Here is a 12161-nt window from a genome sequence, read left to right as displayed (position 1 = left end):
TCTCTGCCCCTCCCCTGTTCATGCTCTGTCTCTCTCTGTCCCAAAAATAAATAAAAATAAATAAATAAATAAATAAAAAATAAAGGCCCTTTATGTTTGAAATTCACATTAGGGCACACTAAATAATTAAGAATGTGTACAGTGATTTAGCTGTATGATGATGATCACATTATTACAATAGGAGATTGGTTATATAAGTATGGCATATATAGTCAATGAAATACTATGCAGCCATTAAAACTTATGGCACAGAAATAAATGCACTGACATGGAAAGAGTTATAATGTTTTATATACTATCTTCAATATTATGAATTTCTAGATACACCTGGAAGTATGTGTATACAAAGATATTTGCTCTGAATTATTAGATTATGGATCTTTTCTCTCATACAGATATTTTTTCATATATTTTTTATTTTTTCCTAGAATAAAGATTTTCCAATATTTTTATTTTAGTAACATAAGAAAGAAGGAAAACAGAAAAGAGAATAAAAGAAAAAAAAGCCAGGCTATTTTTCTGTGAAAATGGAGCAGGGAAACCTTGGTATCTGTAAATAACTTTTGATCAAGCCAAAAGATTATCTGGGTTTTTCCTTTTATCTATATCAATGAAATCTGCTCTCTATATTTTCTTAATCTTGCTCTTACAAAAAGTGCATTTGAAACATGTAAAAACAAATAATTTCATTCATTCTTCTGAAGTTATTTTCATGGACTTAACTAGTAGCTTTGAAGGAAAGTTAAGATATTTTCATGCTGTTAGGCCCAAGGCATTTCATACTTGGAAATGCCCTATCTTTAATCTCTATTGCATTAGATTTCTGTGTCTGACTCATGAGGAAAGGAAGCTTCAAAGCTGAAATGGTAAAATCTAATTTCTCTCTAAATACACTAAGCATTGATACATTTCCGACAATGTGACACCTATGTCCCAAGTATACTCACCAAAATAACTAAGAGTTCAAGGACATGCTGATTAAATAGTAAGAATGTTTTTTTTTATTATAGATCTCTTTTGTCCAAGGAGATTTAAACAATGAGCTAGAATTAGGTAATCTTTGCAATATGTCTCTGGTAGGGATAGAGGGAAGGGACTGTGACTGTTAACTTTTATTCATCCAGTAAACATTTACTCAGCACTTTGTGTATGACTCTGCGATTAATATTTCACTTATTGTTTCCTCTCTAGAAGATGTTTTTTCAATGACAATCGAAAGAAAAATTGGATGTGAATAAAAGTAAAAATATGCATAGAGAGATTTCATTTCTGGGTTCCAGGTCTCTGGTCCTCTCCTCATGGATTATGTGGAATTTGTAACTCATTTATATATTCACCCCTCTTCCTGGACGCCGGCCATCCATTCTCTGAGTGCCTTCTCACTCTCTCACAATGCCTACCATTTCATTGTCTTCACTTCTTGTCTTCCCCAGGCAAAATGTCCAGTGATCGAGCTTTAAGGAAGCAACAGCAGTTAAACAACCTTGTTTATGTGGTGACAAGTCAGGCCAAACCCGGTGACAGAATTGTGGATTTCTGCAGCGGCGGGGTATTATGTCTCTCCTCTTATTCTCTTTAGCCTTCCCCCGACTATGTGACTTTACTGTATTACATTCAGAGTCATGTTTTTATTTGGCAAGACTGCTGTCTCAGAATGAGAAGAAAGCATTAAGGACCCGAGTTAACTTGTTTCTTTTTCTGCCTTCTCCAGGGCCATGTTGGCATTGTCCTTGCTCACATGCTGCCATCATGCCAGGTAAAAATCTGAATAACAGATAAAGGGAAATATTGGAAAACTATGCAATTCAGTTAGCTGAGTCTTACCCCTTCTCTTTGAATTTATAAGCATTCATTCAGGTCACGTCTGTGGCACAGATATTTTTTTTTTTTGTCTTTGAACTAAACTTCTAAGAATCTTTAAAAAAGTAAAGTAGGACCACAGTACAGTTTTAACTTTTATAAAAGGGTTATATATTTCCTTAAAGTTTATTTATTTATTTTGAAAGAGACTGAGACAGCCTGAGTGGGGGAGGGGCAGAGCCCAGCTGCACAGCCCAGCAGAGCCTGACGTAGGGCTCGAACTCACCAACCGTGAGATCATGACCTGAGCCAAAACCAAGAGTCAGAAGCTTAACCAACTGAGCCACACAGGGGCCCCTGAAAGGGTTATATTTTTAAATAATTTATAGAAGAAATAATGATTCTGTGGTTAAATAAAATAATGAATGATGAAACTAGTTTAATTGTCAACATAATTTTATACTGGAAATACTAGCCTCTGACCCTTGTTAAGCATATCCTTTCAGTATCTTGATTCTTATCCATTGTATCAAAATTGTAACAGCAATAACAAAATTTGTCAAAGAAAAAAATAAACTCTAAATTTACCACACTCATCCATCAAATGCTTTTCTCCCCATATTCTTATCATCATTGTCCATGAGGGTGCTTCTTACTGCAGATTCTAAAAAATGCAAAAACAATTTTAGTCACCAGCTTTCACTCAGTATGTTTTTCCCTATTACAAATAGTTTCAAATATCATTATTAAAATATCACTAAAATGTGACTACATAGTATGTTTTTAAGTAAACGTACCACAGTTTATGCAGTGGTTGCCACTATTTGTTAGAAGTTTGTTATTTTTAGTCTTCTGCCATATGAAATCATTTCCTCACAATGACCATCTTTTAGCATAAAAGTCTAGAATTTAATGTATTTTAAAAAATACAAATCAGCGGGTGGGGGAGAGGGGAAAATTGGTGATGGGCATTGAGGAGGGCACTTATTGGGATGAGCACTGGGTGTTGTATGGAAACCAATTTAACAATAGATTATATTTTAAAAAATACAAATCAAATGGGGCAGATTCTTTGCTTGTGAACTTTCTAGAAGGTGTAAAATAATCATAGTGATTCCTTGCAGAAGGGAAAGATGAGCATAGACTGGCCAGAAAGACATGTAACAGAAAGATGGGGAATAGAAGGGTATTATTCTTTCCCTTCCTTAGAAAATAAGAGGCAAAATGAACAAGGAATCCTGGGAAAAAATAGCAGGTTTCTGTTTCATTATCAAGGAAAGTAACAATTTTCTTGGTTGGAGTTAGAGGAAGAAAGCTCATAGAGTAGAATCCTGGAGAAACAGAGGCAGAGACATGGGGTCTTTCCCCCCTTCCCAACAGTTCTGGAAACTTAGAGACATTGAGCCTGGAGAGGGGAAATCTTGGATAGAATAATGAATGGCCAGAAAGCCTTAAACCAAGTATACTCTGACAGGTTTTTTTATACAAAGGGACCCAGGATGTTTCTGTGAAGACAAGCATAAGGACAAAATAAGGGTAGAATTAGAGATGATAGTGATGAAAGGGACTTAATTCTGCCCACTTTTCTCTCTGTAGACCAGTAATCCTTTCCAATCTTCATTGGCCTGCATTCCTAGAGACTCCTAACTGGTTACCCTTCCTTCTGCCTCACCCCCACCAATCCATACTACACATTGCAGCAACGGAACCTTCTTTTATCACATGATCTGGCTCCTGTTACCTCTCCAGACTCAATTCTACCCTCCACACCCTGTCCCCCACTCTGCATCACCACCACGCACCGTGCCCAGAGACACCAATGTTCTCAGTTCTTCAAACACCCTGTGTCTGTCTCACTTCCCACTTCATGCATGTTTCTCTCTCTGCTTGAAACACTCATTCATTGCTCCAGCTAGTTTCTATTCATTGTTCAGGCCTCAGCTTCTATATTATTTTCCATGTTAAATGGCTGAAACCTTCCTTAGTCATCAAGTCTGAGTGCTGTGATGACACATATGTCTTTCGTTAAACACTTATCACTGTATTGTAATTGCCTGTTTCTCTTCTTTTTTTTTTTTTTTTTTTAATTTTTTTTTTCTCAACATTTTTATTTATTTTTGGGACAGAGAGAGACAGAGCATGAACAGGGGAGGGGCAGAGAGAGAGGGAGACACAGAATCGGAAACAGGCTCCAGGCTCCGAGCCATCAGCCCAGAGCCTGACGCGGGGCTCGAACTCACGGACCGCAAGATCGCGACCTGGCTGAAGTCGGACGCTTAACCGACTGCGCCACCCAGGCGCCCCTGCCTGTTTCTCTTCTATCACTCCATCCATAAGGTGCAAGAAATCAAGGACCTTGTTCAGTTTTGTAACACACTATCTGGTGTACTTCCTGGCACAGGACAAGGATCAATGAATATGTTCTACATGAAAGCTTAAATGCAGTAATAATATTTTGCCCTAATGTCTGAATTATGTTACTGAATGTACTTTTGTTTCCTGGATGAAATCTAGGTTACGTTAATAGAAAACAAGGAACTATCATTAATTCGTGCTAAGAAGAGAAGTGATGAACTAGGTTTAAGCAACATTTGGTTCATTCAAGCAAATATGGAATATTTTACAGGGATGTTTAATATTGGGGTAAGTAATCAAACAATTTCAATTTCTTCAGTTAATTAAGAAAAATTATATGCCTTAGACTAAATAAATACTTTTATATTCTTTGCTAGCAAGTTTATAACTTGTGTTTTCTACTATTTATGAAGTATAGCACATTAATGAGTATGATTTCATTCATAGCACTTCACCATTATGTGACCGAGGTAACATTTGTTCCTCTCCCAGATATGAACTTAATTTTCTTCACTGCAGAATCCCCAGTGCCTAAAACTATGTTTGACATGTAGCAAGTGCTTAAAAATAGTTATCAATGGAATGAATGAATGATTTCTAATGACAAGGACTTCCCTTGGTTTACTTTACATTTTTAAAAGATAATGAAAGAAAAACAAAGAAATGTTACTGTTATTCCTTGTATTTGTTTTATTTTTTTTTAATTTTTTTAATGTTTATTTTTGAGAGAAAGAGAGAGAGAGCGGGAACAGGGGAAGGGCAGAGAAAGAGGGAGACACAGAATCTGAAACAGGCTCCAGGCTCTGAGCTGTGAGCACAGAGCGCAACACGGGCTGGAACCCATGAACCTTGAGATCATGACCTGAGCCAAAGTCAGAAGCTCAACAGACTGAAGCACCCAGGCACACCTCCTTGTATTTCTTTTAAATACTTTTTTCTTATTATTAATGAACAATATGCTCAATACAGAAAAATACATAATAATATAAAGAAGAATCACCAGTATTTCAACTACTGAAAAAATGAATACCATCAAAAACCTTTGGTCTTTATATATTCTTGCACACATACAAATGCATGTTTATACATACGTTACTATCATTGACATCATACTACATAGGTCTTGGTTTACTGAACATTGTCATAAATCTTTCCCCTACTCATCAATAATGTTTCTTTTTCTTCATGTTGTTATAATGTGTAATTATTACTATGATGGATATCTTATGCGTTAAGACTTTGATACGTTTGCCAAATCACTTTCTAGGAAAATTGTGCTAATCTGCATTCCCGACTGTGTGTGTTCACACAACATACACAATAGGAAGGTCTAGCTGGAACTCTTCTTCAATTTCAGAAACTCAGACTTTCGTAGTTCTTATAATTTTTGTCCAGTGAGGTTCATTTCTTAGATATCCACTACTGAAAATTTGTGGGGTTTGTTATCTTTTGCAGCAAAAATGTATGCAGTTTGTTTCCTTTGTAGACATGATCCAGATTGGTTATGTCAAGCCAAGCCTACAGGAAGAGAAGTAAGCTATTAATAAGGAAATTCAGGAAAACGCAGATATCCGAAACAGCAAATTCAAATTGATTATATATTTCTGTGCAACCTAAAATTTACGTAAATGTTGATGTAAAGGTTAAAACTTCTCCCACGAAATGAGCCATTAAGCCAATGCCCATGTTACCTGTACACCAGGCATAATATTTAAGGTGACAAGATATTGCTACCCATTTACTCAACTCTCAAATTACAAAATTCGCATCTTATCAGCCACATGTCTCTTTAGCCTTCTGTGGCTTATGGGTGCTAAAACATTCTGGCATATTCTTGTAACTTGCAAGGTCATAATTCACTAACACCAACTGAAAATGTTTATGTCTTTTTGATGTGATATTTTCTCTATATTTCATAATAATATAGTCATAATGGCCTTTTTCTTTCATAATTACTTTTGTCAAAATATATAGAAAATTAATTAAAATTACTTGGAAGATTAAACCAAAATTAGATTTACTCACAAGAAAATAATTTTCCCCAGGAGGATAATTGAGGTATTGTCACTAGATAAATCAAACTGAATGCATCAGTGGCTCCAACTCTTAAATAGATTACAGTGAAAATAGTGTAGCCAGAGAGGAAATCAGAATAACTAGGTATTGGAAATGCATTAAAACTGCATTAATCCATGATCTGGTGATATTTTCAATAAGGGTTTAGTTAGCATTTATCTTTGCTTAGTAAATACCTTTTCCTTTTACCATTTTTCTTTAGATGTAAAAATAATGATGTAAACTAGATTTTAAGGAGAGAATCTTAAAGTCTTGGAACCAGCTATGTTTAGGAACTTTAAACAAATCATATATGTGTGTGTGTGTGTGTGTGTGTGTGTGTGTGTGTGTATCTTCCACCTACTGTACCTGCCCAACATAACCAGAATCAATGAGGTAATGTTATTTGTTCCAAAGGGTCATTTTGTAATTTCTGGCTCACACTGTACTTATTTGAGAAATATATAATCCTTAGAAATACAAATGCCTGATAAGCTTATAAAAACATTTAAAGTCTCAATACATTTTAACTTGAACAGCAACGATGTTCCATTCTTGCTCTTAATATTTGTAAAGATTTTTGAAAAATATGATTGCTCATTGACTGCAGGGCTTCAGCGAGATAAGCCTAATCATACAGGAGCTTTACATTTTTACTTTACATGATATTTGCAATGATTTGTTAATGGCATTAAAATTAGTTATAGTGGTAAACAAAGAAAATAAACATAATGGTAAAGAGTATGGATTTTGATACTGGCCAAGCTTGTGCTAAAATCTCAGCTTGGCTGCTTACTGGCTGGATGGCCCCAGGCAACTTATTTAAACTCACTAATCTTCAGTTTTTCCATATATCCTCATATTTTCCATATATTAGGCATAAAATATGTGGCTCATAGGATATTGATACAATGTATGTGAAGCACTTAGCAGGTTGTCTGCCATTTAGGAGTACTCAATAAATTGGGCCTCATCTTACTCTGTGCAGTATGATCTTAACCATGTAAAAACTGATTTAAAAAAGGATGGGAGGTGGGACCCCTGGGTGGCTCAGTTGGTTAAGCGTCTGACTCTTGATTTTGGCTCAGGTCATGATATCACAGTATGTGGGTTTAAGCCCTACATCAGGCTCAGCACTGACAGTGAAGAGCCTGTTGGGATTCTCTCTCTCTCTGTCTCTCTCTGCCCCTCCCATGCTCTCTCTCTCTCTCTCTCTCTCTCAAAATAAGGAAAAAAAACTTAAAAAAAACACCTTAAAAAAGAAAAAAAGGACGGGAAGAATATGCTAATATGGATTTTTTAAAGGTAGCTATCTCTATATGCCACGTGGTAACATTTTTTTCTTTATTATTTTCCATATTTTCAAAATACCTCAAATTTAATGTGTCATTTTTATATTTATAATAATGTAAGCAGTAAAGATTGAAGAATAAATATTTGTGTTTAATATTTTTACAGATAGATAGCTTATTTAGCCAAGAGAGGCTAATAGGTCCTTAAGGATTACTGCAAGGCATCTAAAAGAATTCTGTACATATAAAATTTTTTTTTCTTTCAAAAAAAGTATTTGATTATTAGAGAAATACCTTTTGATTGGCTTATTCTGATTTTGATTATAATGAATATTGGTGTCCTGAGGAATATATAAAAGTCTTTTCAAAAATAAGAAACATCCAAGAAGGTATTTTTTCCTCCTCGTTTCAATATATCCAGCTGTATGACCCTGAATTAAGTATGTGTTAAGGGTTGAATGTTTGCCTCCCTCCAAGCTTCATATGTTAAATTCCTAACCTTTAACGTGGTGGTATTAGGAGGTGGGCCTTTGGGAGGTAATTAGGCCATAAAGGTGGAGACCTCTTGAATGGAATTAGTACCCCCTGAGAAAAGAGAGTTTGCTTCCTCTCCAGCTCTCTACCTGCAAACCAGGAAGGGACCCCTCACCAGACATTAGATCTGCCAGCACCCTGATCTTGGATTTCTCAACCTCCAGAGCTGTGAGAGATAAATGTTTGCTGTTTAAGCTACCCACTGTAGGGTGATTTTTTTTTTTCCATAACAACCCAAACTAAGAAATGTTTTGATTACCATCCCTTAAAGGGAAACTTACAAAAATTGCTTCAAAAGCAGACCTTTTAAAGGTTTAAAAAAAAGTTTATTTATTTATTTTGAAAGAGAGAGCATGCGTGTACACGTGCATAGGGGAGGGTCAGAGAGAGAGCGATAGGGAGACAGAGAATCCCAAGCAGGCTCTGTGCTGTCAGCACAGAGCCGTCACAGGGCTCAATCCAACCAACTGTGAGATCTTGACCTGACCCGAAATCAAGAGTCAGGCACTCAATCAATAGCCATATAGGTACCTCAAGGCTTTTTTTTTTTTTTAATTTTTTTTTTTCAACGTTTATTTATTTTTGGGACAGAGAGAGACAGAGCATGAACGGGGGAGGGGCAGAGAGAGAGGGAGACACAGAATCGGAAACAGGCTCCAGGCTCTGAGCCATCAGCCCAGAGCCTGACGCGGGGCTCGAACTCACAGACCGCGAGATCGTGACCTGGCTGAAGTCGGACGCTTAACCGACTGCGCCACCCAGGCGCCCCTCAAGGCTTTTTTTTTAAGAGGCTTATTATTGCCTTTTTGTTTGATGCAGGATAAATAATCTGCATTATTGTGAAAACTTACTTTACAAGATTATGCTTTTTAAGACCTAATTTACCATGTGTATTAATATGCATGCTCTCAAACAGTATTACAGAAAGGACCATGACTATGGAAAAACACACTGCATTAAAAAACAAAAACTGTGTCAGTGCTAACTAACTTTCCCACCAAAATGTTTTAACTAATTCCAATAGTAACAGAGTCTTCTGAACCAAGTGATAGATACTTTTTCTAAGAGTATTGGTGAATATTTTCTATATTGCCAGTATATATATCTATATCTCAAAACAGTTTATCTATCATACCCATAACAATTTTAATATTATAGTTTAGGATTTATCAGTGCTGAGTGCTTAATTACAAGCTCGTTTCTAGTTATATATGTTAGTGTACAATTAGATGCACATGCAATTATACAATGTAATTCACTAACACTTTTGATGAGTAATTTATGTAATCCTTGTTTTAAAAGAAAAGGAACTTGAGGAACTATATAGTCTGCAAACACAATTTTAAAAAATCATTTTTCAGTGGAGGATTTCCCAGGCCAAGAGAGTGTATAGAAGTATTTCAACCCCCTTCTCCCCAAGAAAGATCAGACTTCCAAATAACAAGGAGAACAAAAACCAGAAGAATCATACTCCATCTGTGATGAACCTGTGTTCAAGATTCCGTAACTTGGACTATTATATATGAAGGCAGAAAGCAGATTAAAGAAAAATAGTAAAGGATTGAGTAGAAAAGAGGAGGATCAAACTTAAAAGCATGAGGATAGGGAGTGACTATCAGGAAGCAAGTCAATTTGCTCTCACAGGATCCCAGAATATTTCAAGAATGTAGGATACCAGAAACCTCAGAGGAAGGGGATAAGGAGGAGCTGAAATCATCTTTAATTAAAAATATTATTTAGAGACCCAGATTCCTACCCTTATCTTGAGTAGACTCCCTGACTCCTGCGAGAGACTAGAAGTTTATTCTATGAAGAAACTGAGCCAGAGATGCTCAAAATACAGGGATACTGTTCACAGAGGAGGGTAAGGGTGATGTGCCATATTGAAAACAAGAACTCAGAATCTGCACACTGAATAACAGATCTCTTCCCCCTCACCCCCATTTGCCCTTAATTCCAGAAATTTGGAAGCTAGAATTATGTTGTCAAAGAAATAAAAAAAAATATTTCTTTTTAGATTCAACTGTCCCCAGAGAAAATAACTACAGATACTGTAGCTGTAATTAAAAAAAAAAAAGTGGGGGGAGCTAGCCACCTGATCACTTAGTCACTAGTGAAGCCCACCAGTGTTCAAGTCTTTCATTCAGTACTTCCAATCAGCTTTTTAGTCATTCACTCTTTAGTGAATAAAACAAGGATAGAATGAAAAAGGAAAAAAAAAGAACCAACAAAGAACAAGAAGTAACTTCTTGGAAACTAAAAATATGTTAACCCGTAAAACAATAACAACAACAACAACAACAGGGGCATTTGGGTGGCTCAGTCCGTTAAGTCTCTGACTCTTAATTTAAGCTCAGGTCTTGATCTCACACCTCATTATATCAAGCCCCACATGGGGCTCCAAGCTGAGAGGGTGGAACCTTCTTGGGATTCTCTCTCTCTCTCTCTCTCTCTCTCTCTCTCTCTGCCCCTCCCCTGCTCACTCTTTCCCTCTCTCAAAATAAATAAATAAACTTAAAAAAGAAAAAGAAGAAAATCTTAAAGATGACTTATAGGACATCACCTGAGAAAATGCAAGAAAAAAAGACAAAGAAATAGAAACTGATATAAGCATTTTTTAAAAAAAATATTAAAGATTCAGTTCGTGAAACCCAATACCTCAAGAATAGAACTAGAGAGAGAAAACAGATAAAATAGTGGAAAGGAAAATATAAAAAACCTAATAGAAGAAAATGTGTCAATAATGAAGAATCCATTTCTCTTGATTTAAAAAGCCCACTACTACAAAGCTATAGCAATCAAAACACTATGGTGCTGGCACAGAAATAGGCACATAGATCAATGGAACAGAAAGAGAGCCTAGAAATAAACCCACATTTAAATGGTCAATTGTACTACAACAAGAGGCAAGAATATACAATGGGGAAAAACAACCTCTTCAATAAATGGGGTAGGGAATACTGGACAGCTACATGCAAAAAAATGAAACTGGACCACTTTCTTACACCACATGCAAAAATAAACTCAAAATAGATTAAAAACCTAATCTATTATCATAGATTATGCCTATCATAACATAGGCAATAATCTCTTTGACGTTAGTCATAGAAACATTCTTCTAGATATGTCTTGTTAGGCAAGGAAAACAATAGGAAAAATAAACTAATGGGAGTACACCAAAATAAAGCTTATGCACAGGGAAGGAAACCATCAACAAAACAAAATGGCAATCTCCTGAATGGGAGAAAATATTTGCAAATGATATATCTGATAAGGGGTTAATATCCAAAATATATGAAGACCTTATAAAACACAATACCAAAAACAAAAACAAACAAAAAAATCTGATTAAAAATGGGCAGAGAACCTGAATAGACATTTGTCCAAAGAAAACATAGAGATGGCCAACAGACACATGAAAAGATGCTCAACATCACTAATCAGGGAAATGCAAATCAAAGCCACAATCAGATATCATCTTATGCCTGTCAGAATGGCTGAAATCAGGAAGACAAGAAATAACAAGCAAGTGTTAGTAAGGATGTGGAGTAGAAGGAACCCACATGCACTGTTGGTGGGAATGTAAATTGGTGCAGTTACTGTGGAAAACAGTATGGAGTTTCCTCAAAAAATTAAAAATAGAATTACCATATGATCTAGTAATTTTACTGCTAGGTATTTGCCCAAAGAAAATGAAAACACTGTTTTGAAATGATATATGTTTCATATGCGCCCATATGTTTATTGCAGCATAATTTACACTAGGCAATATATGGAAGCAACCCAAGTGTCCATCCATAGATGAATGCATAAAGATACACACACACACACACACACACACACACACACACACACACTGGAATATTACCCAGCCATAAATAAGAATGAGATCTTGCCATTTGCGATAACATGGATGGACCTAGAGGGTATTATAAGTGAAATAAGTCAGAGAAAGACAAAAACCATGATTTCACTCATATGTGGAATTTAAGAAACAAAACAAATGAACAAAAAAGACAAAACAGACAAACAAAACAACAGACTCTTAAATACAGAGAACAAACTGGTGGTATCCCAGAGGGCAGGGTGTGAAATAGATAAAGGTTATCAAGGGTTCACTTATCT

At 35.9% G+C, this 12161-nt stretch overlaps 1 protein-coding gene across 1 annotated transcript in view; it reads left to right on the top strand.

Moving 5' to 3' along the window:
* GSTCD (glutathione S-transferase C-terminal domain containing) overlaps positions 1-12161 on the top strand; it is a 131435-nt gene that overhangs the window by 99449 nt on the left and 19825 nt on the right. The window contains exons 6-8 of the mRNA XM_030313314.1: positions 1434-1549; positions 1712-1756; positions 4315-4443. Of these exons, the coding sequence (XP_030169174.1) occupies positions 1434-1549; positions 1712-1756; positions 4315-4443 (290 nt within the window). The remainder of the gene's footprint in view (positions 1-1433; positions 1550-1711; positions 1757-4314; positions 4444-12161) is intronic.

Source organism: Lynx canadensis, chromosome B1 (genome assembly GCF_007474595.2).
Source record: "Lynx canadensis isolate LIC74 chromosome B1, mLynCan4.pri.v2, whole genome shotgun sequence".
Taxonomy (NCBI): domain Eukaryota; kingdom Metazoa; phylum Chordata; class Mammalia; order Carnivora; family Felidae; genus Lynx; species Lynx canadensis.
Note: the sequence above shows the minus strand (reverse complement) of the source record. Positions and strands in the feature narration are given on the sequence as shown.